Source organism: Podarcis melisellensis (assembly GCF_964234715.1).
Source record: "Podarcis melisellensis genome assembly, chromosome: 15".
In the NCBI taxonomy this organism is placed as follows: domain Eukaryota; kingdom Metazoa; phylum Chordata; class Lepidosauria; order Squamata; family Lacertidae; genus Podarcis; species Podarcis melisellensis.
Window position 1 is genome coordinate 7,112,509 of NC_138532.1, and position 27,604 is coordinate 7,140,112.

The window sequence follows — 27,604 nt, forward strand, 5'->3', positions numbered from 1 at the left end:
CAAGATACACCTACTGAGCCAAAGATCATCCCTGGGGCGCTACCCAGGAGATCCTTTTCCTTACTGTGTATTCCAAGTTTCTGGGCATAGAAGGCTCCCTTGAGGAATCTGCTAAGAGGAGCTTGTGATCGACCCCCAGAGAAATCAAGAATCAACCACTTCTTAAGCAGAGAACAGAGTCTCATTTTGTTTACATTTATTGTTCATGTTTAACTTATTCAGATATCACAGTTTTCTACATTAAAATATTTCATGCTATCTCCCCATCCCCACGATTTCCCCTCCTCTGTCCAGAGAAAAATAGAATTGACACAACTTTGATGGAATGCGCTAGAGTAAAGAAAAGGCTACTGCACCCAGGTTACAGAGCACACAGACCAAAAAACAGCACAAGAAAGATCTGCATAGGAAAGCGCGTTGGGAGGGCTGCATGGTGGGTGGGGAAGATGCTGGAACCACCACAGTCTATGCGGCCTGAGCCGCAACAAACCCTTCTGACCAACTCCCAGCCATGATCTAGGACGTTGCCAACAGTTTGCGATCTGGGTCGCTGAAGCTGGGGCGTAGAATAGCCTGGAAAGCAAAATCAAGGAGAAGACACAAAGATCCTGTTTGCCTCCGGGCATCGAAATCCATTCCATATAAGCATTTGGCTGCCATCAAGCTGTTTTTTCCCCCCAGTGTACGATGGCTAGCCAACTTCACGATCGGAAGGCAGTTTAAAAACAAACCCAAGGTCGGTTCAGAACCCAGTGTCATCCAAAGGACTGCTTAATAACAGAATTTAAAATATCCTCCCTTCGCACATTTGATTTGCCATCACCCTTCCCTACCTTATTGGGTAATGTTTGATGAGACAAGTTAAATCGGAGGGTCCATCGCTTTCAAGGGATGAGGTTATATTCTGTGATGCGCAGTCTGAAAGTGCTGGGATATCTTCTCAATGGCATTGTGAAGGCTGACACTGCTCAGGATAAATTTCCATTTGCTATGGGCTCAGCCACTTTACCAACTGGGTTCTCCAGTCGCAATGATTCTGCAGTTCAGGGCTGGGTAGGTAGAGGCAGGATCCCTATTCAGTTTCGTATTAGGTCCACCTCTACAGAAAGTGGCGGTGGAGACAGTGAAACAGGCAGGTTAGACTGGCGGAACAAGCAAGTGGACCTCGTGCCAAGTTCTTGGAAGAGGTAGGAATCTTGTACCTGTTACTGGGCAAGCACCAGGGTGTGCAAACATTGCAGTGTCATCGCTGCGTAATTTTCTCAGCCATAATTGAAGCTGGAGGTGATTTGTGGGTTTGACCTGCCACCAGCCACCACTCTGCTCTGTTGTGTGTGCCTCTCTCATGCCCCCTGTGCCTCTTCTACACAACAGGACAAAGGGTGGTGGAACTTTTGACTGGGCAAAGGCAGTCTGGGCTAAGGCGAAGAGGACTTCTTTAACTTTTATTCTACTACACCTCCCATGTGACTTTATTACTTTTCTCACAGTGCAATGGGTAGAAAACTCCAGCCTCAAGGATTTTCTTCCTCCAAGACTGCCTAAATTAAAAAAAAAATATTCCAGTAAACCAAATAAGAGTTGCGAAAGAACATTTTCCCCTCTATAAATGTAAACAATTCAAGATCCTAGTGCTTGAGAGAAGGGGTGCATTTTAAACTCTGTTATCAGCTTAACACATCAGGAACACTGGCACAAATATGTCACTTATTCTTGGTTTAATTACAGGGATGACAAGTAAACACCAACACAAGGGAAGAAAACCCAGCGTTTCATGGAAGGTGAAGGTGCAGCTAGTGCTTTGCTGTGGAATCTCGGGGATAAAACTCTGCCAAGGTGCTCTGAGGGATTCTCTTCAGCATCTCCTTGGGGAAGATACGTAGCAGCTGCCAGCCGATGTCCAACGTCTCGTAAACAGTGCGGTTTTCGTAGGCCCCTGAAAGAATAACCACTGGCATGGTTACACACTGGTACGGACCCTCTCCCTCATAGTACTAGAACTTGGAATGCTCCAATGGCACTGAATGTGGGAAGATTCAGGATGGGCAAAATGAAGTACTTTTTCAGGTGGCACGTAGTTAAACTTCGGAGTTCACACTCGCGAGAGGTAATGATGGCAACAACTGGGATAGCTTTAAAAGAGGATTCATGGCGGATAAGGCCATGAAGCTTTTTAATGTGTAATGTTGTATTGTGTTTTTATGTATGTTGGAAGCCTCCCAGAGTGGCTGGGGCAACCCGGTCAGATAGGCGGGATACAAATAAAATTATTATTATTATTATTTATTACTATACTACTACTATTATTAATCTACTTCCACTCTCAAGAAACAGTATGCCTTTTAATATGCTGGGGATTGCAAGTGGGGAGAATGCTGTTCTGCTCGAATCCTGCTTGGAGGTTTCCTATAGACATCTGTTTGGCCACAATGAGAACAGGATGTTGGACTAGATGGGCCTTTGGCCTAATCCAACAGGACTCCTCTTAAATTCTCATGTAGGCAAAGGACCCCTGGGAGGTTAAGTCCAGTTTTTATGACAGTAAGGTAGCTTTTCCCTCTGAGGGCGATGCACAGAGCAAAGGTGTGGCTGGGTTCTCCAGCGCACACTGGAACTAAACAAAAGAGGGATGTAGCTATAATGGAGCATGGAAACCTGGAGAAGGCCTGCTTCCGCATTCCTATAGCTATCACATAAACAGCTCAGATGGAAGCATCAGAGGAAGGGAGAAAGGCTGAGGGATCTCTGCTCAAAGAGCTTAATAAGAATGCCAGAAAACCAACAGGTTGCACCTAAACTCTGGGGCTTTCGACTCTGGAAACCTCGCAGGTTCTTTCTTTCCTTTTCTCCCCCACTGATGGCACAAGGAAAATCTAGTTGCCCTCTAAGAAGGGATTGGAACATGCTTCTGAGAGGTGAAGAAACAGTTATGCAGCACTGAGCATCTGATGAATGGTATACTTACCCTGAGCAATGAAGTTCCTCTCAAATTTCTGCAGGAATTCAAGATAGAGAAGATCATCGGAAGTAAGCGCTTCCTCCCCTACAACAGCCTTCATGGCTTGGACATCCTTCCCAATGGCATAGCACGCATACTAGGGGGAAAGGAGAGAGTGGTCAGGGACAGGTAGCCAGGATATGATTGCCCAAGCACTAACAGATTTAACTTGTGGTCCAGCAGCTGATGCTGGACTGCAGCTCCTATCATGCCTGGTCATTGGTCATGCTGGCTGGGCTGGCAGATGGAGTCCAGCAACATCTGAAGGGCCACGTTCGTGCCCCCACCTCTTTAAAATTAGAAAAACTAAAAGAAACAACTTGAAGTTTCATAATAGCTTGTCCACTATGTCACCCCCCACCTTCCAAGACATGTACAGTCATACCTTGGGTTACAGACGCTTCAGGTTGTGTGTTTTTTTGGGTTACGGATACGCCGAAACCCAGAAGCACTGGAACGGGTTACTTCTGGGTTTCGGCAGTCGCACATGCGCAGAAGCGCTAAATCGGGCTTTGCACATGCGCAGAAGCACCGAATCGCAATCCACGCATGCACACATGCAGCGCTGTGGGTTGTGAACGCTGCGGGTTGCGAACATGCTTCCTGCATGGATCACATTCGCAACCCGAGCGTCCACTGTACTTAAAAGGGTAACAGTCACACCTACCAGTTGGTTTGAAACCTCAGCGTGATCCTTCCTCGTCATCCCCTCTCCAATAGCAGATTTCATCAATCGAGACAAAGAGGGAAGTACGTTGATAGGTGGGTAAATCTGGAAGGAGAGACGTGAAAATTAAGAGCTGCAGGAGCTTGGGACAGGTTGTTGTGACATGACGTTAAATGGTTTGATTCAAGAATAATAGCATAGGAACAGAAAGCAGACATTTCCCTGCTTGATACCTCCCTTGCACTTCCCTGGCTTGTAATACAGTGGAACATCAGTTGTCAAACGTAATCCGTTCTGGAAGACCATTCCAACTTCCGAAACGTCCAACAACTGAGGCGCAAAGGACTGTCGGCAATTTCAATGGGGAAAATTGAAGAGCACGCCTCAGAAGCCATTCAACTTCCGAAATGTTCGGCTTCCAAGACACTTGAAAACTGATGTTCCACTGTATTATTAAAAAGAAATCCTTCCTCCCCAGCTTCATCAAGGAATACAGCTTTGAAGTAACACTTCCTTCAGAACAAATGTAGCCTTTAAATGTCAGCTGGCCAATTGTTTTATGACTGTTTTACTTTACTTACCAGGTGCATTGCTTAGACAATTTTTATTAACCTGTTTATAAATACTTAAAATAAAATAAACAACGGAAATATTTCAATGAAGTTGGGCACCAAATAAACATTTCTGGCGTTGCTAACAATGCAATATTAATTATTAAATAACCTAGCTGAAACACCTTACCATAATGCCTGTGCCTTTAAGACACCCCCAGTTTTGCCTCTTGTAATCAAGTCTCAGGAACACCCTGATAATAAGAGGCAGACAGCACTGTATGATAATTGCTGTTAAAACTGCCTGTCTCAAGAAGTACAGAGGAGTAGAAGGGCATGACACTACATCCTGAAGACACCCTGAAACAATCTCAAGATAGCATACTGACCTGTCTGTTGTGCAGCTGTCTGTCTACATAGATCTGGCCTTCAGTAATGTATCCCGTCAAGTCAGGAATGGGGTGGGTAATGTCTGAAAAACAAGTTACATTTATTTATTTGCTTATTTCATATAATTTACATACCACTAGGCTGTAAAAAAAAATCCTCAAAGTGTTTTAGACTATAACATGAGGGAAAAAATACCATACACTAAAACATACAAGAAGTTAAAATACTAAAACAGATAAAAATCCACACCAGCTTTTCTAAGCATCTTGTGCTTTCAGATTTCTTTTAGCTGCTGCAGGCGATGTATCATGATGCTGTAATGATCAAGACTTGACCCAGCAGGAAGACTGATTTTATCTCAGCAGCATGGGTAACAGAATCATCTAAGGTCTTTGAGAATAGGGATTTTTGTGGTATTTGGGGGAAATGTAGCAAGTATGGATTTTGTCTGTAGAAGTACAAACAGGAGGAAGCAGAGGAAGAAAATACTCAAGACTCTAATCTGGATAATGAAAGCTGAGGGAAAAGAAACCATTAGCTACTGGAGGAAGAAAAACTCTCTCTTCTTGCCCTATGGGAGGCATGGCCAAACTTGGCCCTCCAGCTGTTTTGGGACTACAACTCCCATCATCCCTAGCTTACAGGACCAGTGGTCAGGGATGATGGGAATTGTAGTCCCAAAAACAGCTGGAGGGCCATGTTTGGCCATGCCTGCCCTATGGGGATATGCAAACCTGGTCTCAATATGTGTCACTGGCTTGGTTTACACAAAATGCTAAGCCAAACCTTGGCTTAATGGGACTGCAGAGATTTGCAGGATTGTGTAGCGATGCTTGTAATTGCTTTGCTCTTCCATGACAATTTTTGCTTTGGCACCGAGCGAAGCCAAGGTTAGGAAAACATGCAAAGTCAGACCTTAGCTTAGCTCACCATGGCAGCAAAAACCACTATGGAGGAGCAATGCGGCTGCAAGCTCCTGTGCAGGAGTCCACATATCTGCATGGCCTCACTAAGCCAAGGTTTGGCATGATGTAGAGTGCAAACCAGGCATGCAATGGGGGTATACATTGAATTTTCACCACTTTCTCATTGCTGTTTTTAAAAAATCCAAAAATTAAGAAGGCCTGATGTTTCTGTCTCTCTCCAAATATTTTTGCAGAGCGCTTGCTTCTCGCTCCACATTTGCTGGAGGGGAAGTCTAAGAACTTTGTGATTTGGAGGAAACTTGGGAGAGGTTTCTTTCCTTCTCCCGCAATTCTTGCAAGTCAGAAGACTCTTCAGGTTTTCCTCCAGCCATCTAGCAATGACAGAAGCCTTATGCATCTGCCAAGTGAGTGGCGATAGATCGAGTGCTGAGGAAAAGCAGAGCTTCTCCTGGTATCTGTGGACCCCTGCCTAGATGGAAGCAATATGGAAGAAGCAATGTAAGACAAGGACTCACCATCATTGGGCATGGTGAGAATAGGAATTTGAGTAATAGACCCATTCCTGCCTTCCACTCGCCCAGCTCGTTCATAGATTGTGGCCAGATCAGTGTACATGTAACCAGGAAAGCCACGCCGGCCTGGCACTTCTTCCCTGGCTGCTGAGACCTTTGGGGAATTAGAACAAAAGCAAAAGGTTAGCAAAGGTTGGGCTTACCAGGAAAAGCTGCAAAATCAAATGGGGGAAAAGGAAGCTCACGATCTGACAGCATCAAAACTCCTTAAGTCCTTTTTGAAATGGGCTTCTGCTCTGCTGATCTGAGGACCACTGACCACTTAACCCTTATCTCTCCATCCTCTCTGTCAAACTTGAGTCTATTAGGACCTAGAGGCAGAGATCCACTTTTTTATGACTGGGCTGTTGCCCTCCAGATCATCCCTGACCATGGACCTTGCTGGCTGGGGCTGAAAGGAGTTGTAGTCCAACAACAAATGGTCACAGGTTCTGTACCCTTGGGTTATGGGATGAAGGATAATGTTTATTGGGTACAATGCAAAGCACTGCATAATAGCTTGCAGCAGCAACAAGCGCAGTCTGCAGTGATGAGTCTAAGGGGTGTGTTCAATTGCAGCATCGCAGAGTGAAAAATGTCTCATAAGAAGTGATGAACAGAATTAATGGGGAAGTGCCCCTTGATGAAAGGTAATTTGTTCCATTTTAAACTCAGAAACCCAGGTGTGCAAGTATATGGGCCAGTGTCAACTCCTGCCTAATCCCCCTCGATATTATGGACTGTTGGAAACAATGAAGATGAGTTTGGGGTAGTATTTGAAAAGGTTGTCAAAAGCCATTTTGAATTTTCAAAGCAGCTCTGTATTAATGTCCTAGTAGAAAACACAAAATACATGCATATTGGAACATTCAAAAGTAATCATTATTCAATAAGAATCATAAACAGCAGGTTCTGCAAGCACCTCACAAATAATCAGAAGCCCAGTAACTCAGTATCCTCCTTCTCCAGGTTTGGTTAACTTATTCTGGAGCAATTCGTGAGCTTTCATGTCATCAAAGGTGCGATTCAAGCTTCCTAATTAATGAATTTCGGCCTTTTGACAAAGTACTTGCATGCAAGGCAAGGACTGGTCTTTTGAATACAGTAAATAAAGTACCTCTCTCAGTGCCTCTGCATAGGAGCTCATATCCGTCAGAATAACCAATACATGCTTTTCACACTGATAAGCCAAGAACTCCGCTGTGGTTAGAGCAAGACGAGGCGTGATTATGCGCTCAATGCTGAAAAAGAGCAATGGGAGTCCAATTAATGTGGATGCAGAATGGGAAGTGATACTCGGCACAAGCCTAATGCCTACTTCTGAGAAAAAGCAGTTCAGAAGGAGAAAGGTCTAGTGCAACAGTCAATATGCATAAGGAGTTGTTTAGTGGTTAAAGAGTTAGCAACATTTTCTACCACCTGTGGTACAGGGTTGGGGACCCTTTCTCAGCCCAAGGGCCGCATTCCCTTTGGAGGAACCTTCTGGGGGCCACTTGCCAGAGTTGGGTGGGACCAGAGGTATAAGCGGATGGGGCAACAAATATATTTTTTGCCTTTGTACAGTAGAGCCAGTTACCACACACATTATTATACCCCTCGCCATCCTCTATGAAGCAAGAAGCAATTGTCCACGTTAAAGGGCATATTCCAGTCTAGCAAAAACATTTAAGGGGGTTCATGGTTGGAGAGAGACTGACGTGCCAGACAGACAGGCTTGGAGGAATGCATTTGGCTCCTGGGCCTGAGGTTCATTTCCCCCAAGTATGAAGAGATTGATACTGAAAGTACAAGCTACAAACAATGAATCAGATCTTTCCAAATCTGATCAGATGTGCTTTCATAGCTGGGTGGCTGGAAGCAGCTGGCTGTGACTGAAGGCCTGATTGGGCAATACTCTTTGAGTGATGGCTTTCCATTTGACAGGAAGCAAATAAAGTCCCATTCCATCCCTCTTACTTCCTAATGTCAGACACCACCAGGTGTCCTTGTGTGTATAAGGCACACACACATAAAATTAGTAGGTCAGAATGAAAACAAATCCAAAAATCAACAAGGCAATCTTAGCCTACATGTGTTGCATTTTAATGTGTACACTCAACTCAAATGTTATGCTGAATTGAGATAGGTTGATCCATCCAACCCTGGCCTATTTCCCCCCCGCCCTATACTCGTTTCATACCTGCACAAACCCAGCTCCATCTCATCATCCTATTTGTGGGTTTTTATTGTCTTAAAATCCATCTGTTTAAATAAAGTACTTACGAGGTGGTCCAAAGGCTGCCTTTTTCTTACTTTAAAGTTTCCTAGAGCAGCTGATGCCTCCTGCTGGCCATAAGGTTAAAAAAAGCAATTTTGAAATGTTTCCAGGAAACAACTTTGCATCTTTTCCAGAGGCACTTATGGAGGCAGCCATCTTCTTCTTGAGGGATGACTCAATATGATGTACAGCTGCTTTGTGGGAGTATTTCAAAATAGTGGGGTGTTTTTTGTTTACTGTGTGGCCATGAAGGAAATGTTAGCTGTCCCAAGTAGCATGTTAGTGAAATAAAAAACAGCCCTCAGACCACTTTGCAAGTACAGTACACACCCCTATAGAGAAAGATTCATTGATTATGTGGCTTAATCCACAAATCTATGTTCTGATCCACACACGGGACTATGGAGGTAAAATAGCTAGATTCGCTCCGAAGAGTGAAGCAAACCTGAATCTTCCCCCATTCTCAGGATACGCACACCAGGTGGGCAGGAAAAGGTATCAAAGAAGAATGCAACCTGTTTTCCACATTTTTTTAATATGTAGGAGTAGCAGATTTGGTTGTCGACTGTCAGCTCCCTGTTACAGGTCTCTTTCCAGGACTCAATTTCAATTGAAAATATAGACGGAACAGGTGACAACATTCCAAAAAAGGCACTCAATATTTTTCTGTATGCAACTGCTACAGCTAGAATAGTATATATGAAAAAGAAAAGAAAAGAAGAAGAGATACCCACAAAGGAAATTTGGCAGAACAAATTGATAGAATACACAGAATTAGTAACCATGACCGTGAAACTAAAGGAATAAGAGTGGAGGTGTTTCGGAAATTTTCTTAGAACGTATAATATACAATTTAACCTATAAGTAGGAGTTAACGTATGAGCAGCAGGTAACATCAAAAGAGGAAGACTTGAAATGATAATGGGTGAAATTATCAGGATATGCAGCAGATCAAGATTCCTCTAGAATGCCATAGAGAGATGGACTGGGAAGTCTTAGGAAAAGAGATAAGCAGTGGATACTGTATAAAAGCTGTTAAAATTGCATAAATAAAAGTTTTAAAAAGGAAAATATAAATGGATTAGGCGTTTTGAGTGCCATGTTACAGCCATCTTCCATTCTGTCCTAGATGTATACGAGAGACTTGGATGTTTTTTGAGAAGCGAAGCTCATTGTGACAGAGAAATTTGTTTTCCTAGATGTTTACCACTTTGCCAAACTTCTATCCAACTTTGCACAATAGCCTTTCAATATAGTCTTTGGAAGAAGCAGACAAGTTTCTCCATTTCTCAGTTCCCTACATTTCCTCCAGCTCTATATAAAGTCACATTTATTTTTTTACTTACGTTGGATCATTGGCCAAGTTCAGGAACAGACACACATTGTCCATGGAGCCATTTTCTTCAAAGTCAGATTTGAAGAATCGAGCTGTTTCCATGTTCACCTACAGCAAAGCATCAACACAAGGTCAGTTGCAAAGCCAAGTATTATTTAGACCCAATTTATGAAAGTTTCCAAAATGTTGACAGCATAAAAGCGGGTGGGTTTCTCCAGTTCTGACTGTTGCTTATCCTTAACTAAGGATGCACATGCTGTATATTCTCATATTTGCCTCTTCAATCTGTCAAAGCGATATAAAGCCAATGTGTTGTCAAGCAGTGGAGGGTGGCTCCTCTTTCAAGCTTTGATAGATAATACAAAGTTAACACAGCCGATTTAACACCAACAGTTGTGATTATTAAAAGCAGAGATAGTCCTGTCGATGTGGCTGGACTCATCCCCTCCCCCCCTTTCCTTTCTCCTTCTGTGATGGAATTCCTATTTGGGGACTTCCCTGGCTATTTTCTGGCCCATGTAGGACCAGCCTGGATAGTCGGCCTTGGTGAAGATTTGACGTTTTCATCCCCCAAAAGTTTTTGATTTGAGTTTCTACTGAAATGAGGCTGCATTTTAATGTTGTATTTTAATCTTGTTTTTAAGTTGTATTTTAATCAATTGTTTTTATACCTGGTGTTAGCTGCCCTGAGCCCAGTCTTGGCTGGGGAGGGCGGGGTATAAATAAAACTTATTGTTATTATTACTACTACTACTACTACTACTCCTCTCACCATCCTATGACCACTGGCCATGCTAACTGGGGCTAAAAGGTGCTGGAGTCCAACTAAGGGAGCCAATGCTACACTTTGTACTTCTCCACCCTACCCCATTTTTTCCTTCCCTTGCCCTTTTGCTCACCTTCCCTGCTCAATAGTGGTGAAAGAGTGAGCAGACAAAAGAGCCAAGGAAAACGAGAACCGGAGGAGCTGCAGCTCACATTAAAAACTGGAAGTTTTAAAGGAGAAGCACAAGTCCTCAGGTTGTTATAATATAAAGCATCTGCTGCAAATCCCGGAGAACAATTCTTTGGTGCATGACCAAAGCATAGAAGTGAAAACACTACTTTGCAGATGAAATAGTATGGCAATCCCTTTAAGAGATCATTTCTCAATGGGATGCCAGCTTTCCCATCGAAACTAAGGTCTCAACTCTTAAAGTGTACCCTGGCTAAGTTCTTCTATACATGTGAACAAGGAATCCTGTTGCAGCTAGTCTGGGGACCAAAATTAGAGGTTTTTGAGATGAACAGATACTATGTACTTTGTTTCATAGATGCCAATTCCACAGCACATTAACAGCTCATGCAGAATTATTTACGTAAAAGTACCTCCAACTTGGGCGGCAAAGATGGTGACAGATAATGAACTGGAATACTCAGTTTGTATGCATTTAGCTACTTACTCCCATAGCAGCAAATACAATGGCAAAATTATCTTCACTGTAGTCCATCACATCTTTGGATTTCTTCACCAAGCCTGCCTGGCGACAGATCTGAGCTGCTATCTGAAAAAGGATATTCCAGAGTCACCCATGTTTTCAATGTACAAGGCTTTAATTTCTAGGAAGATTTCCAAGGGACAAGAGAAGGGGACTTGAGAGTCTGCTTTATCATATATGAACTATAAGAATAAAACACAGGGCAGTATCCAAAGCACTTGTTGCACTAGCGCAAGGATTTACACATGCCCAAGGGAACTTCCTCCCCTTGCCACACATGCGCCTTGCACCCCCATCTTCTCTGGAGGGGCTGGAACCCCCTAAATGGATTTAGGGGTGCACAGAGAGTGACCACTGCATGTGCACAAATCCTTGTGCTAACAGAACAGGTTCCTTAGCGCTTGATTGGATACCACCAAAAGCATGCTTACTGGTCTTTGACAGACTGCTAAACACAATGGTTAGTGTACAGGATGTACTCGAATACGTAGGGTAGTATGTTAAGACGCCTGCCAAGCAGGAAAATGTGTTCATAAGAGATGCAAATATCATGGGGGGTTAAAAAAAAACTATCAAAACATTACTAAATCCAACCCATTTTTTAAAAAAAGCTTATTCAGTGTTTTAATACAGTGGTGCCCCGCAAGACGAATGCCTCGCAAGATGAAAGACCCGCTAGACGAAAGGGTTTTCCGTTTTTTGATGCGCTTCGCAAGACGAATTTCCCTATGGGCTTGCTTCGCAAGACGAAAACGTCTTGCGAGTCTTGCGATTTTTTTCGCTCCCCCCCTTTTTCTAAGCCGCTAAGCCGCTAATAGCCTTTTAGCTGCTAAGCCGCTAAGCCTTTAATAGCCGCTAAGCCGCTAATAGCGCTAATCCGCTAATAGGGTTGCTTTGCAAGACGAAAAAACCGCTAGACGAAGAGACTCGCGGAACGGATTATTTTCGTCTTGCGAGGCACCACTGTACCTAAGTTTTGTTTTACTGTATTTTTGTTGTACAGGTGTATTTTTTTCCATTTCATTTTTTTTCATTCTGTAAGCTACCAAGGGCAGCCTGCAAATAACATAAATATATTTTTCTGTTTCAGGTATGCCCAAGGCATATAAGCAAGCTGCATTGAATATAGTCCATTTGGTCCATCTATCTTAGTACAGTCTGCAATTACTAGTAGCAGCTTTCTAGGGTTTCAGAGAGGGATCTCCCCCAGTGAACAAGGTAATTTATATTTCAGAAGTGTTTATATCCCCTTATTTAGCCAATAAGACCTGAAGAGCCTCAGACTTAGAATCTAAGAGGCATGGCCCATTCATGCATGCACAGTAGGCCACATCTGCCAATGTTTCATCCCAAGGGCAATAAAAACTACCAGGAGCATGAGAACCAGGGAGAAGGAGCAAGGATTGTGGTATAGCATCTGAGTACATCATTAAGTGGCACCAGAAGGTATTTGTTTCCTCCAAAGTATTAGTCCAATTCAAATATTACACAGAGCACACACATTAAGATTATTCTGCAGCACAGGGTATATCTGGAACCCCCCACCCTCTGCAGACTATTAGCACTCTTTGCACTGTGTGAATCTGGGTGTTCCAGGGGCCAGCCTGGGCTTTGACAGGAGCGCCAATCATATCAGCTATCTGGAAATCCTTTGGCTACATCAGCCTCCAAGGGCAGACTATCTTAATAGGTCCCCCGCCTCTGCAGAGGAGAAAAAGTGCTGAAAGCTTAATATCAGCAGGAAGTGATCTGGCCATGACAAGGGACTGGTTTCAATATCCCCACGCTTCCTGATCACCCTCTTCCTGTCCATTTCTGTGCCACCTATAATATAAAAAACTCTAAGCCATATAAAAAAACACACAAAAGCTGCAGTAGATCACTATGCCATTTTAGAATGTGTGGTGGGTTTTTTTGGGGGGGTGTCATTGGGTTGTTGTTTTCATTTTGATTCTGTATTTTGGGGTTTAATTTTCTGATTTTATTCTATGAACCGCCCTGCGGGTATATGAGACCTGCGGGTATATGAGACCTGCGGGTATAGGGCGGTACAGTATATAAATTCAGTAACAACAACAACATTCCTGAGCATTAAGTCCTGCTAAAACACCTACCTCATTGTGGGGCAACCCAGCAGCAGAGAAAATAGGAATTTTCTGTCCTCTGGCAATGCTGTTCATGCCATCTATAGCAGAAATGCCAGTCTGAATCATCTCTTCTGGGTAGATTCGACACTGAGGATTAATTGGTTGACCTATTTCATTTTGACAGGGGGAAAAACATCATTTTCAACCTGCATTTTCCAAGAAGTTAGATTCAAGTTTCAGTAACAAATATTAAATCCAGTGTTCCACTCCTAAGTTCTGAGACTTGCACACTGGAAGGAAACTTTCTCAGTGTTCTACTTACAATAAGGTTTTCTTTAAACAACTTTGCTATTTCTGACATTTAATCTAACATGGTGTGTAATATTAAGGGTTCAGCATGACCTGAGGGCAACATAGTATTTATGTGCTATGAATGAGTCTGTGTCTGGAGCCCTCTACTGCCAATGCTGATCCTAAACAAGGAGAGCTTTGGGAAACTCATTCTGGTTTTCTGCAAACGAAACCATCATCTGAGAAGCAAGCAGTTACTTAAACTCCTGTCTGTACAATGGGTAATCACTAAACTGTTTTGTATTTATGCTGACTAGCACCTTTCAAACACTAAGCTGAAAGTACATCTCTCTGAGAAATTAAACCTTATGTTAGCAATTTTATGGTAAACATACCCATGATATCAAGGTAATCTTCAGCCAAGACCATAGGGCCTCTGTCTATGGGCTTTCCTGATCCGTTAAACACTCGCCCTGCAGAGTAAAGAACAAGAGAACATTTGTCCGTGTTACCAGGAGACCAACTATATTAACAGTATAGCTATCAGTGTATTTGGAAGCTGGCCAAGGACTAGTGATCAATCCAAGAAAAAAGATTTTGTACTTACCAAGCATATCTTCAGATACTGGGGTCCGAAGGATATCCCCAGTAAATTCACATGACGTTCTCTTAGCATCAATACCTGAAGTTCCTTCAAAAACCTAAAAAAGAGGTAAATATTTTAGTATTTCATATTTGGGCTTAATCTCACTGCTTCAATTTGCATGGACAAGCTCTGCAAGTGAATGAGTAGGTAGGTAAAATAGACTTTTTGATGAAACAATGCGCAAACAACACACTATCATTAAACAAATGAAGTTACAATCGGTTGTCTATTTGTTCCTTAAGCTTCTTTGTTCCCTAAGCAACCAAGTTCTATTAATTCTTAAAAGTCTTAAAAAGAGGTGACAAACAGCCATTTATTTATTTTTAATACCAAGAAAGTGCAAAAGCAAAAGTATGGTTATCTGGCGCTAGAGTTTGAAAAGCATTTTAAAAGCATGAATACTAAAGCAACACATAAAACAAATGGGATTTTTTGCAGTAACTTACCTGGGAATTAAAAAGCCTTCTGGCCACTGGCTTCCGAATAAAATATTATGTGCAACTTGCAGATACAGGGCAACCCTTCCAAGACCAGCCATTCTCTCCAAGAATAGATACACAGGAAATAACATCAATTCCATCAAGCGGGTCACCCCCCCATTTACCTGAACTACTGCTTTGGATCCACTGACTTCCAGCACCTGCCCGCTTCTCTTTGTTCCATCCGGTAGTGTCAAGTGCACAATCTCTGCATACCTAGGGAACTAAGTGACAAGTTAGGAGGTCAGGAGGCTTCCATCAGGAAAAGAACTGATCTACATTAAAGACTCAAATCAAGAACAGTGAGAAAGCACAGATGCCAGCCTCCTGGCCAAATTCAGAAATTATAGACAGGTGTATGTTAATGTTGCTTTTCACAACTTAATCAGACACATTCATCCAGCCTTTTGCTACTGCTTTGTCAGTCATAGAGGTGGCTTGTTTGCGCCACCCCAGTTGTAACAGCATTATTCGAAGCCTAACAAGCAGTACTGTCTAACCTTCTTTCTCTTCCATGACATACAGGGCACACTTACTTAATTTTACCCTGAAAAGGGTATAGGTTTTTATATGCCTCCACAACTCCAGTGAGAACAGAAGATCCATATAATGCTGCTCAAGGTGTACATGTGTGTACATGTTTCAGAGGAAACCTTCCTCTATGGTAAGTCCTATCTGTGATCTTCCACAGCACATGTAGACTGAATAGGAGGACAGGTGTAGAAGCTGACATAGCAGCGCTGATAGCTCCTGCTGTGCTCCCACAGTTGGATAACTGGCTGGGAAGAGCCAAGTGGGGCAAATTTTACTTTAACAAAGACTTTTAAACATGGATTTTAGCCATTAATTCCTATCATGCAATGAAACAGGACACAACCCAAAATTATTGTTGATAATTTCAAGGGTTTTGTTGGATGCAAGAATGTTGCAATATTTTGATTCCAAAGTAATTCTTTAAAATCCACATTACATTTTGAGTTTGCTTAAGACACAACCACTCACTGCAATGGTATTATCAAAATGGGAAATTCAGCGAGCATCGTTGAGAGAAACCATTTGTTGCCTCGATACTTTATTACGAAAATACTCTCTGCAGCGGGAAGACTCAACTGCCCTTATGCAAACTTTGAAGGAAGGATCATTCCCATTTTAGGTTGCCAGGAGAATCTGCAGAATGCCAGTCACAACAAGGCCTTTTTACGGAAACACCCACAAAAAGACAATGTTACCTTCACTTGATCCAAGATTACTAGTGGTCCATTGACTCCAGATACTGTCTTATATGCTGAAAAACAACCAGAGAGAGGTATTTTTAAAGACAACTTAGTAAATTTCTGATTTGACACATTCTGACAGAAGTCATTGTGCATGGTTTTGCAATTATAAAGGCAGCAAGAATATCAAGACATTCTCTGCTCAGCATGCTAGTGTGATCCTATGCTTGAGAGGCTGCCTTTGGGAGACAAAGTGCAACCACCTGGGGAATGTGTTGTGTTTAAAGGAATGTCACTTGTCCAGGAGTACTAAGTGTTGCAACATGGCTAAGAAGGCCAAAGGGCCCCCTCATTTTACCACTTCCGTGTGCTGCTACACCATTCACCCATTACAGTGGTACCTTGGTTTACAAACTTAATTCGTTCCAGAAGTCCGTTCTTAAACCAAAGCATTCTTAAACCAAGGCATGCTTTCCCATAGCAGTGGGGGACTCAATTTACAAATGGAACACACTCAACAGGAAGCGGAACATGTTCTGCTTCCAAGGCAAAGTTCACAAACCAAAACACCTACTTCCAGGTTTGCAGCATTCTTAATCCAAGTTGTTCATAAACTAAGCTGTTCTTAAACCAAGGTACCACTGTACTGTATCCATTACTAGCTAGCCAACTGCTGAAGCTGGTAACTAATTCTTTTTAAATTCAGGAGATGGGGTTGTTGGCAAGACTAGAGAATAATTTCAAGTCCCAGATGCCTGAATCACATTTCCAGACACACACAATTTATCCAGCTCTGGTTATAATGAGACCTTATTAATTATCCTTTTCATTACACACCCTGTTTAGTGTTCAGTTTGGGGAGAGCTATGCAGTGGGTAAGATCCTGAAACACACTGCAGTAGCCCACAGTGTAGGAAGGCACCAAACCTTCAGCTAAGCAAGTGGGCATCAGGACAATTTAAGGTACAAAGCTATGAATGTTATGCTATTCTGCTGAAACCTGCACAAATATCTTCCTTTGGGGATAAAACATTTTAAGTGAACAGCACAGAGCTTGCAGAGAAGCTTACAGCAGGCCTCGTTTGTTTTACACTGTGCTGTGATGCCAAAGAAGACATCTCATACTGACACAAGAGCCGAGATCCATAATAATCTTGGGGGCAAGATCTCTGGCACACAGAATGTTAAGACAGCAATGCCAAGTGCCCTCGGAGTCATCCATTAGTTGAACTCTACAAGCTTAAATTTCCTTCAGCCAATGGCTAGGAAACACAATCCTATCTACGCTGCCTTGAGGTATCTGCACCATCTCAAGTGCTTGGAAAGAAAACTGACTGACAGCATGGAGCCGTGTAAGAGTCTTACTGCAGGGTTAAGCAGCTCTGCAGAGTGCTGGATCAAACGACACACATTTCAAGAACTCCTGCCTCTCCAGTTAGTTAACTATTATGGTTCCGAACACTGGCAATAACCTGCTTGTTGTGTTCAACTCAACACATTCTACTCTTAATTAGGAAAATGTGTAACGAAGTTGCATTTCAACCAATATTAGTTGAAATTGAAAGAGGTGGCAGGCAGCAACAGAAGCAAGATTCCCAAGCAAACTCACTCTATCCTTGACCTGGCCCCATACTTCTGGCAAATGAGAGCTTCCTGTCCACTTTTTTTAGTCCACTTGTTGTTTAGTCAACTCCAGCGCTATTTCCCCCAACCAAACAGGTGGATGCTGCACTCTCTTCCCTGTCTTTCCAAGCCATTGGGAGAAGAGGGTTTAAAGCCTAGCTAACACAGTCGTACATGAATATGTTTCAGGTTAGCCAAATTCGGGTTGTGCTCCGCGGCGACCCGGATGTAACGGAGCACGTTACTTCCGGGTTTCGTCATGCGCAGAAGCACTGAAACGTGACCCACGCATGCGCAGACACGGGTTATGTTCGCTTCGGGATGCGAACAGGGCTCCGGAACAGATCCCGCTCGCATCCCAAGGTACCACTGTACAGTGGTGCCCCGCAAGACGAATGCCTCGCAAGACGAAAAACCCGCTAGACGAAAGGGTTTTCCGTTTTTCGATGCGCTTCGCAAGACGAATTTCCCTATGGGCTTGCTTCGCAAGACGAAAACGTCTTGCAAGTCTTGCAATTTTTTTCGCTCCCCCACCCTTTTCTAAGCCGCTAATAGCCTTTTAGCCGCTAAGCCGCTAAGCCTTTAATAGCCGCTAAACCGCTAATAGCGCTAATCCGCTAATAGGGTTGCTTCGCAAGACGAAAAAACCGCTAGAAGAAGAGACTTGCGGAACGGATTATTTTCGTCTTGCGAGGCACCACTGTACATGAAACTGCTTCAGGCCATTTGTCTGCATACGCCAGCACCATCTTACTGATGATGCAAGTTGGAGAAGTTCTCCAAGGGATATTTCCCACCCCTGCTAGCCTAAACCCTTTAATTGGATGTGTGAGGGACTAAACATAGAGTTCCTGCATGCCAAGCTTACACTCTACCAGTGAGATGGGTGGACTTTTGCTAGCAGAAGCTGGAGTTGGGGACAGAGCAGCTCTGTAATAAGGCTAGAGACATAAGAACAGAGGGGAAGATGCCAAGGAGTTGCAGAAGCAGATGTTATGGCAACCAAAGCCAATTCTAAGTTCTGCACTCTGTTTCTGCCCACCCTCTGGTTTATATGTGCATAAAAGACTTGGGAGTTTTTGAGATCCATTTTGTTTTTTTACTAGAAGAATGAACACCAATTGGAGCTGGGTGAAAAACAGGGGCAGTGGAGGAGACAGTGGTAAATATAGAATTAAGGAACAAGGTGCCTCCCACATACATGCATGGCCTATTTGTTTTCAGTATCAGAACTTTACATACAGTCCTGCCACACAAAAACCCAGTCCTGATTCCATCGCCCAATGTTTTCCTCACCTCAGCTCCCTAATTTAGAAGGGGGGGGGCGGAGCAAGAGACATATTGCAAGGAAATATATTTTTGCAGCTGTCAGGAGTTAAGATTGGAGTGCCTTCTCAATCTTTTATTTTATTATTCACTCGGAGGTTGTGTGTGCTATGGGGTGTACAAAGGCTTTGTACAAAACCAAGCCAAATCAGGGTGCTTTGGAATGTCTGGAGGCTTAACAGAAGTGATGTAGGATCTCTCTGAAGCCTAATTTGAAGTGGGGAAGCCTCACCCCAAAAATCTCACAGTACTCCGTTGCTAAAATGCACAGTATGTAATGAATTTTAAAAGTATGTAATTAATTTTAATATTTTTAACTATTGTAGTGTTGATTTTTGTGACAGGCATGGTCCTCACAATAAACGGATTTTGACTTTGGCTAAAATGCACACTGTGTGTGTTCTGTTAACTAAGATGTGCAATCTCTCTCTCTCTCTCTCTCTCTCTCTCTCTCTCACACACACACACACACACACACGACCTTCTCTATCATAGCACTAATATTTTGGAACACTGATATTTTGGCTAAGGACGTTCACCTGGACACACTCTGCTCACTTCTTGGTATGCTGCTAAAACACATCTCTTCTGATAGCCATTTTAGATGCTGCCTTTTTAACTGCACGTTATCACTGCTGTTTCTAGTCTGTTGTAACTGCGCTGTAATTTTTAGTTTTGCTGTAATTTCCATAAATGTATTTTTTTCTGAGGGGTTTTGCTAAAAGTATTAACCTCCCCAAGTACAGTATATTTTTAATGCTTAAGACTGTACAGATATGAGATATGGGTGGCGGAAAGGACCTGGCAGTGAACAATAAGATTTATTTATTTTTCATCACTGCCCTTCCAAACAGCATACTTCTCCCCAAGTGTGTCAAATGCTTCAGTCTCACATGATCTGCAAATAGAAGTGTTTTAGTGAGACAGAAGGCTTTATCAGGCTCACACGGCAGCAGAGTAATCATTAATCACACAGGGAAGGGATGAGCAAGTAAGATTATTTCTAGAACAGGATAATCAACTAATACGTCTAGAACTGAAATCCCATGTACCTGGGAGTTAGATCCATTAAATATAGTAGGACTTGGAAATAAGTCTTTCAGAAATATACACAGCATTCTGCTGCATGGTTACAAACCACTCAGGCATAAGCTTCCTTGAATTCATAAAAATGGATGATTACCAGAGAAGCTGAAGGAAGACCAAAATTTGTATTTTGTTAAAATCAGTTAAAATTTAGCTAAAATTGTATGTTTGAATTGAAAACTAATAAAAATTTATTGTATAAAAAAAAAGCTTCCTTGAATTCAATGAGACTTGCTTCTGAGTACATATGCAAGGGGCAAGACTCTCAACCAGGTTTGAGTTTTGAGTTTTCGCAACAGTACCCAGAAGGGCAGGTGTGTTATGGTGCTAGTTGGCTTATAGCAAACACGAGGGAATATCTTGCAGCCCCTTAGAAACCAGGATTTATTGGTTGTGGCCAAGAGTCCACCAGATACACAAAGCGTCATCCAGGAAGAGAAAGTGTTGAGGAATCCAAACCCCTCTCCCTTCCACTGCTTATTTTAATGGTAATCTTCACTGAAATGGAAATATTAAAACATCACTTCACTTCTAAAAGTGTTGAACATTTTTACACACACATAAAATATGCTATCTTTTTTGTTCAAGGTTTCAAACATGTTTTAAATATGTTCAACTTTTAAAACTTTAGAAGCAATGTTTCAATACTTCGATTCTGATTAAAGTTACCATTAAAATTATGTCTTAGGGAATGTTCTTTTCTTTGTGTTGGCGAGACAATATGAATTAGCAGGGCATAGGTGGTGAAACAGCAGTACGGTTTTGTTCATTGCAAGTATGTGAGTATATGGTAGCTGTTATGTCAACAATGGGATATTTACACTGTTAGTAAGTGGTAACAAAGTCTATTGATATACAATAAAAACTTTCCTGTAACTCAAAAAAAGATTACTTTGAAGATACTCGAGATAAGCTCCTTTGCATTATAACAACAGAAGATCAAACAAGAGAATCACCCCCAAGATTCTAGCCATGTGCTCCATTTAGTCAAAGATACACTAAGAAATTTTTCCAAGTACCTGTCCCAATACTGAAAAATAATCTGTTGGGAGTCTTACAAACTGAGTGTATTTCAGAAGTGTCTCAAGAGAGAACATCTGGACCATTTTTTGGAATCTATTTGTTTTAATTTGCCTTATTTTGTGCATGCTTTTCAGGTTACTTTTCAGCTCAGACTAACATGTAACTATCACCTAAAAATGTGTTGTCCACCTTTATCTTTGCTCAGCTACATGTAGAGAAAAATACAAAGCTAAGCAGATAAGAACTGCAGCTTTGAGCTCCTACTGCCCCCAGTTAAATGCTTCAAGTTGGATTAAAACACTGCTTGCTTCTCGGCTCAGCTAACACAGCCATGAGTCTGGGGAACTCTTAACTCGTGACAGCCTCGTCAGCACTCAACCCCCTTCCCTGAGCAAAGAGCTTACTTCCTGTCATTTCTCCAAACAATCCAATTTCCTTGTTTTATCACTATCTGCAAGTTAGTTACCGTCACACAAACAGCTTGGACAGCTGGCTCAAAGCCTATATTCTAAGACAGAAAAAGAGAAAGATTGCCTAAGAAGGCTCAGCCCTAACCAATGGGCCCCCAAATCTCACCCTCCCAACCAAAAACCCCCACCCATGTATTTGCAGAAAGAAGCATTCTTAGCAGATTAAGAGACTTCTGCCACATCAGCTGAAAAGCCTTCATCACCATGTGCAGGTCTACATGCTGGTGACTTTTCTAGGTCTTCCTAGCACTGGGAAATCATCTAAGGAGAGACAAAGTACTTTCTACACCCCCCAGCCCCCTTCCTTCACAGTGCCTGCTTCAGATCCCACTCCCCACAGCTGACATCCTCCTACTTGTCTATTTCCCCTTCTCTCTGGCAGAAGACTTTTTAAAGCCTTCAGGATGCCTGTGCGATGAAGCTGGTGGCACTGAACCAAGGTGTAAAACATCCAGCTGAACAACACAGCTGCTGGGAGGACACAAATGGGAGGGCTCCCAACACAGAGACACCAGCCCTCACGTAGATGTGGAGAACAATGAAACCTCAATATATTCAGTGGGCTTCCAGCAAGCTTCACTTACCTGTCCCTAGATAGCTTCCTCAGTCTTATTTCTGCACTAGAGGATAACAATACAGTATTGCAAGGAAAAGGTAGACCCCCAACAAGGAAAAAAGCAACTAACAATGATGGCAATAAGCTAGAATGGAAAGCTGGAGGCAAAATGAAAGAGTTTTTGTTTATGACAGGCCTAGACAGCATCTTGAGAAGTAGAGACATCACCTTGCCAACAAAGGTTCGCATAGTTAAAGCTCTGGTTTTCCCAGTAGTGATGTATGGAAGTGAGAGCTGGACCATAAAGAAGGCTGATCGCCGAAGAATTGATGCTTTTGAATTCTGGTGCTGGAGGAGACTCTTGAGAGTCCCATGGACTGCAAGAAGATCAAACCTCTCCATACTGAAGGAAATCAACCCTGAGTGCTCACTGGAAGGACAGATTGTGAAGCTGAGGCTCCAGTACTTTGGCCACCTCATGAGAAGAGAAGACTCCCTGGAGAAGACCCTGATGTTGGGAAAGATGGAGGGCACAAGGAGAAGGGAACGACAGAGGACGAGATGGTGGGATAGTGTTTTCGAGATTACCAGCATGAGTTTGACCAAACTGCGGGAGGCAGTGGAGGACAGAGGTGCCTGGCGTTCTCTGGTCCATGGGGTCACGAAGAGTCGGACACGACTAAACAACAACAACAACAACAACAACAACAACTAGAGACTGGTTTATAGCATCTTCATGGAGACAAATTATTCCATCAGAAGCAATTCAAAAGTGTACAGGGGAAGGCTGATCGCTTTTTGCTACTGTAGATATTACCAGAGTCTGACCACCTGTACCATTGGCACAACCGAGGCTGTTCGTTCCTGCACTTGTACAAGTCTGCAGAGTCCATGCAGCAAATCTCTGCTGCTGCAAGGTTGGATTTCCCCTTTCCATGAGTTTCGCAACCGTCACACATCCCCTGATTTACAGTAACCAGATCAGCATATGAACTTACATGTCCTGCTTTGAATATAAAAGACTACTGATTTTTTGAGAGAATAACCAAGATTTTTGCATGCCTGCCATTTGGACAATTATCCACCTTGTTTTATTTTAGGGAAGGGCCAGAACTCAGTAGCAGAGCACAGGAAAATTTACGGTCCAACACCTGGTAACCCCAGTTAAGAAAGTCTTGGGAAAAGAGAATGGGAAAGGCTATACAAGACCCTCAAATGTCCTTGCCAGCCGAAGCAGATAATAGTAGACACTGTGGCCTGATAAAAAGCTGCCCTATACCAGATCAGCCTATGTTGCTTCTGTCCTTCCCTCAGCATAAGTCGTCCATCAGGACAACTAAGAGAGTTTTTATACCAAAACAAGGCTGAAATGAATCAAATAATTAGTCTCTGCCTGAAGGTGCAATGCAATCACAAACTCACATCCAAGAAAGCCATAGTCAAGGGCACACTCATGTTCATTAACTCCTTGGACCATGCTGGTCAATCTGCTGCTCAAAGCTTTGAGCCAAAAAAGACACAAAGGATCAAACACCCAGGACTTAGGCTACAGTTCTCCAAGCACCCTGTCATATAAAACAGGACTAGATGGTGCTCTGGATAGGTCCACAGACTGAAATAGGATAACACATTGTGATGAAAATGAGTAATTTAAACTCAAATAAAGTAGCAACTATCACAGCAGGCATCAGATAATTTTGTTGCTGTTGTTGATTATCAGATATTAGTATTTATGTCTTTTGGTAGGTCAGAAGGAGGCTCCAAGCAACAAGAAAGATGCCTTCCCAATGGCACAGAAACAAAGGGAATTGCTATACTGAGTCAGACCATTAGGCCACACAGCTCATTATTGTTGACAATGACTAGCAGCAGCTCTCCAGGATTTCAGACAGGCTTCTCTCCCAGCCCTACATCAAGTTGTTCCAGGTTGCACGCAAGGCAGATGCTATAGCACTGAGCTTTGGGCCTTCCGCTGTTAGAGATATAGAAAGCTGCCTTAAGCTGTATCAGGTCTTCAACCCACCTAGCTCAGTATTATCTACACTGACATGCTGCAGTTCTCCAATGTTTCAAACTGGGGCCTCTCTTGGCCCTACCTGGAGATGCCAGGACTTGAACCTGGGAATTTCTGCATGCAAATCAAATGCTTTACAACTGAGCTACTGCCCTTCCCTCACTGGCAGAATGAGAGAACAATGATGGCAGAAATGAGTTATTTCTTCACAATCCCCTGTATTTGGCTACATTTACAGATGCCCCTACTTGCATTCAAGCTGTCTCCCTACTGGCTTCATGGCCCCAAACTCTTGGCTAAACCAAGGAGGTGCTTAGGAGCAATTGTGTGTAATGTCAGTCATCTATGTGTCCCATAAAGCAACTGGGGCACTGAGAGATGTGCCAGCTTTTCTGAGTGGTCTCAAGCATCCTTCAGATTCCATCAGCTTCTGAAGTGAGCCATTTTAACTAGGTCTGCCACCTCTATACAGAGGGAAGCCACTACTTAAAATTCACCAGGAAGTTATCTAACTATGACAAAGGAGTCATATGTACTTCACCCTCCCTCCAACGACTGAGACTGAGAAGTGTGGTTTGGACAAACCCCCAAGAGAGTTTCACAGCTGAGATGAGGGGCAAGTCACACACATCCTGATTTTTAGGGCCACAAACATGAGGTTATCAGGAAGTGCTTGGAACCGTAAGCAGGGAGAATGTGGTTGCACTGAGGTCCTGCTTGTGAGGTTCCCATTGTCATCTGGTTGGCCACTGTGAGAACTAGACAGGCCTTTGGTCTGATCCAGCATGGCTCTTTTTAAGTGAGCACCTCCAGGCAGACCTGCACTTCCTGTGGCCTTTAGAGGAGATTTGAATGTGGGTTTCTCATATCCTAACTCAATTTTGTAAAGGTAAAGGGACCCCTGACCGTTAGGTCCAGTCACGGACAACTCTGGGGTTGCGGCGCTCATCTCGCTTTACTGGCCAAGGGTACCTCTTGAGAAAGTTTGTTTTAATCATTTTCAAATTGCGCAGTTTCCAAGACAGTAATTTAGAGATTAAATCAAAGCTTTCATTATTGGGGTTATGAAAAAGAGTTTTTTCAGCTCATTATCATACATATAACACTGCTTAGAAATGCCTTAAATCAATAATATTTACATAGAAAGATTATATAGGAAAGCAGCCTTAGTCGCTGCAGTTTTCCAAGGATCTTTTAACTACCTATTAAGACAATTGCATAGGAGGGTCATGTGCTGTGGCCTCCGGCCCAAGATAGCTTTTTACTATGACGGATGACCTTTGATTTGTTACAATCTACTGATTGAAACAAACATTTATCAGTGAGATGTACATGTTCTCTGCTTCCTCCTTGGGTACTCAGACCCAATACTAGGACCGGTAACCTCACATAATTAACAGCAGTATTTTGATTTAAAGTGCCACAAGAATTTAAAGTTGTCATGTGACAAAACACAGCTATTTAACATTTCAATTTCTACACCAGCAGCTCTTAAGTTAGTCCTTATTTCTGGAAGCAGTGCCTTCCTGGGATGCATATCTACTTAACACTTCTATCCCTACTAACTCAGGTGTCAATAAATCAACATAACAAAGGCTTTGCGTGAGCAATTCACACATGGCAAAAAGATAACATTTATCCCCAAAGCATTTTCCACTCTAATGTTAGAGCTAGACATCCCATAATGCAAAAGCCATCTTGCCTCCATCTGCTGCAACACATGATTCTGCAGTGTACCACATGACCTTGAGATTTAGGCTGAGCAGATTAGTCAACCTACAGAATGTTTCCCAACCACCAACTTTCATTTCCCATTTAAAGACAATCCACAATGGCCTTGCTTGGGGATTTTTGTTATCATAAATGAGAGGGGCTTCTAGCAACTTCATGGGAATAGAATACAGTATAAACAGAGTCCAGCATCTGTCCTTTATGTGGTCTCTCTTGTATATCAAGAGGCACCAATCAGCACAGCCAACGAAGCAGCCAAGCAATGAGACTGCATTGTGCAATTTTGCCCTTTCATAAAAAGAGCTTCCTGCACCAACTGGCTGGAAGGGAGGACACCTGCCATTTTTATTTTAAAAATAAAGGTTACCTACGTAATTCAGGTTGCAGTTCTGAACACATTGACTGGGGATAAGCTCCACTGAACTCAACCCACGATAACATCCTGAGTGAACATACCCAGAATGACAAAATGAAGTTTACTCACTTAAGCCTCAATTAACTCAATGGGACTTACTTCTGAGTAGACATGGCTAGGATTGTGCTATCAATTGTCCAGAGACTTATATTCACATGCCTAAAAAAAAAAACCAGTGGGAGATGAATTTCAATACAATCCCTCTTGTCTCCCAGCTCAGGAAGCTTTTATTTGATGCCACTAGTCTACCGTGCCCCAATGCAGAACCAATATGGCAGATTCTGCAGTTACACTGACATGCAGTTAAATCCTAAGCATGTCTACTTAAAAGTAGATCCCACTGTGCTCATTGGGGCTTATTTCTAGGCAAGTGGACCTCAGCCTGTAGGATTGCAGAGCACCCAACTTACAAGTCGCACAAATTACTCTTAAGAGACATGAATGACAGCAAAGCAGCTGTGCCCACTGCTTGCCCCCCACGAAAAGTGCAAACCTAGGAAGAATAGATGTGGCACACTGTGGACAGAGAACAGAACAGTCACAAATTGGGAAATGCTTCGGATAGGGTGGGGAAGAAGGGAAAGAAGAAGAGAAGGGAGGAATGAGAAGAAGAATGCATTAGAGGTGGGCCCACAGGCCTTGGACCCCAAAGAGGAAAAAATAAGGGGCAACCACTAGAGAAAAAAAGCTGAAGGGCAGCGCAGGAGGGAGAAGAGAAGGATTATTTATATGCATTTATTTTTAGACTCGTTACCCCTCGGGGCAGCGCCTTGTCCTCTCCACTGAGGGTGCAAAAGGGTAAAAAGGAACATACTGTATTAATATAAATGATAATGCTGTTAAGTCATCCCTTCCCATCACTGCTGCAGCCACTAGCCGGCGTCAAGCATAGGAGGGGCTACATAAACCCAGCTCCCGTCAAAGACCACCTTCTACACAACACGACGGCTCTTCCTGATTGCTAGTATTTGGGAGGAGGAATAACATTTGTATTACTGGGGTGTGTTGGGGGGTTTTTTTTGGCCGGGGAGGGAGGGAGGGAGGACGGGACACTGCTGAGCAATCCCCAGAAAAACAAGGCAGCAATAACAACCGCGATTCCGATTGTTCTGTTCTCTGAAAGCTGCAGGACCGAATAAATAATAATATTATTTTTCTCCTCCCCCCCCCCGGATAATCCCCCGCAGGGAGTCCGAGGAAGCGGGCAGGTGAGGCGGGGGGGTCCCCTTTCCCCGCCCCGCCTGCCTCCCGGCGCCGCTACTCACTGAGGCGGGGCTGGGAGAGGTAGTCGCGGGTGACGGCGGCCGCCTGCTCCCGCGACGCCCCTCCGCCGCTCAGCTCGGACACGGCTCCGTTCACCATCCCCCGAATGGCCCGCAGCGCCGCCATCTTGTCGCCGTCTGGGCTGCGGCGCCACTGCGCAGGCGCTCATATAGGCGCTCCTCGCCGGGCCCGGCCCTCCCTCCCTCCCTCCCTCCTTCTCCGGACC

General features: G+C 43.3%; 1 protein-coding gene across 1 annotated transcript; it reads right to left on the bottom strand.

Annotated features, from left to right (window-relative positions):
* Positions 1-179: 179 nt before the first annotated feature.
* On the bottom strand, positions 180-27,539 carry ATP6V1B2 (ATPase H+ transporting V1 subunit B2). Its single transcript, XM_081891001.1, has 14 exons — positions 27,381-27,539; positions 15,887-15,942; positions 14,783-14,881; positions 14,140-14,233; positions 13,928-14,005; positions 13,269-13,408; positions 11,119-11,220; positions 9,687-9,784; positions 7,201-7,324; positions 6,048-6,198; positions 4,606-4,688; positions 3,666-3,770; positions 2,966-3,095; positions 180-1,936 (listed from the first exon to the last, which is right to left on the bottom strand). The coding sequence occupies exons 1-14, from the start codon at positions 27,502-27,504 to the stop codon at positions 1,794-1,796; spliced, it is 1,527 nt and encodes a 508-aa protein (XP_081747127.1). The 5' UTR covers positions 27,505-27,539; the 3' UTR covers positions 180-1,793.
* Between the last annotated feature and the right edge of the window lie 65 nt (positions 27,540-27,604).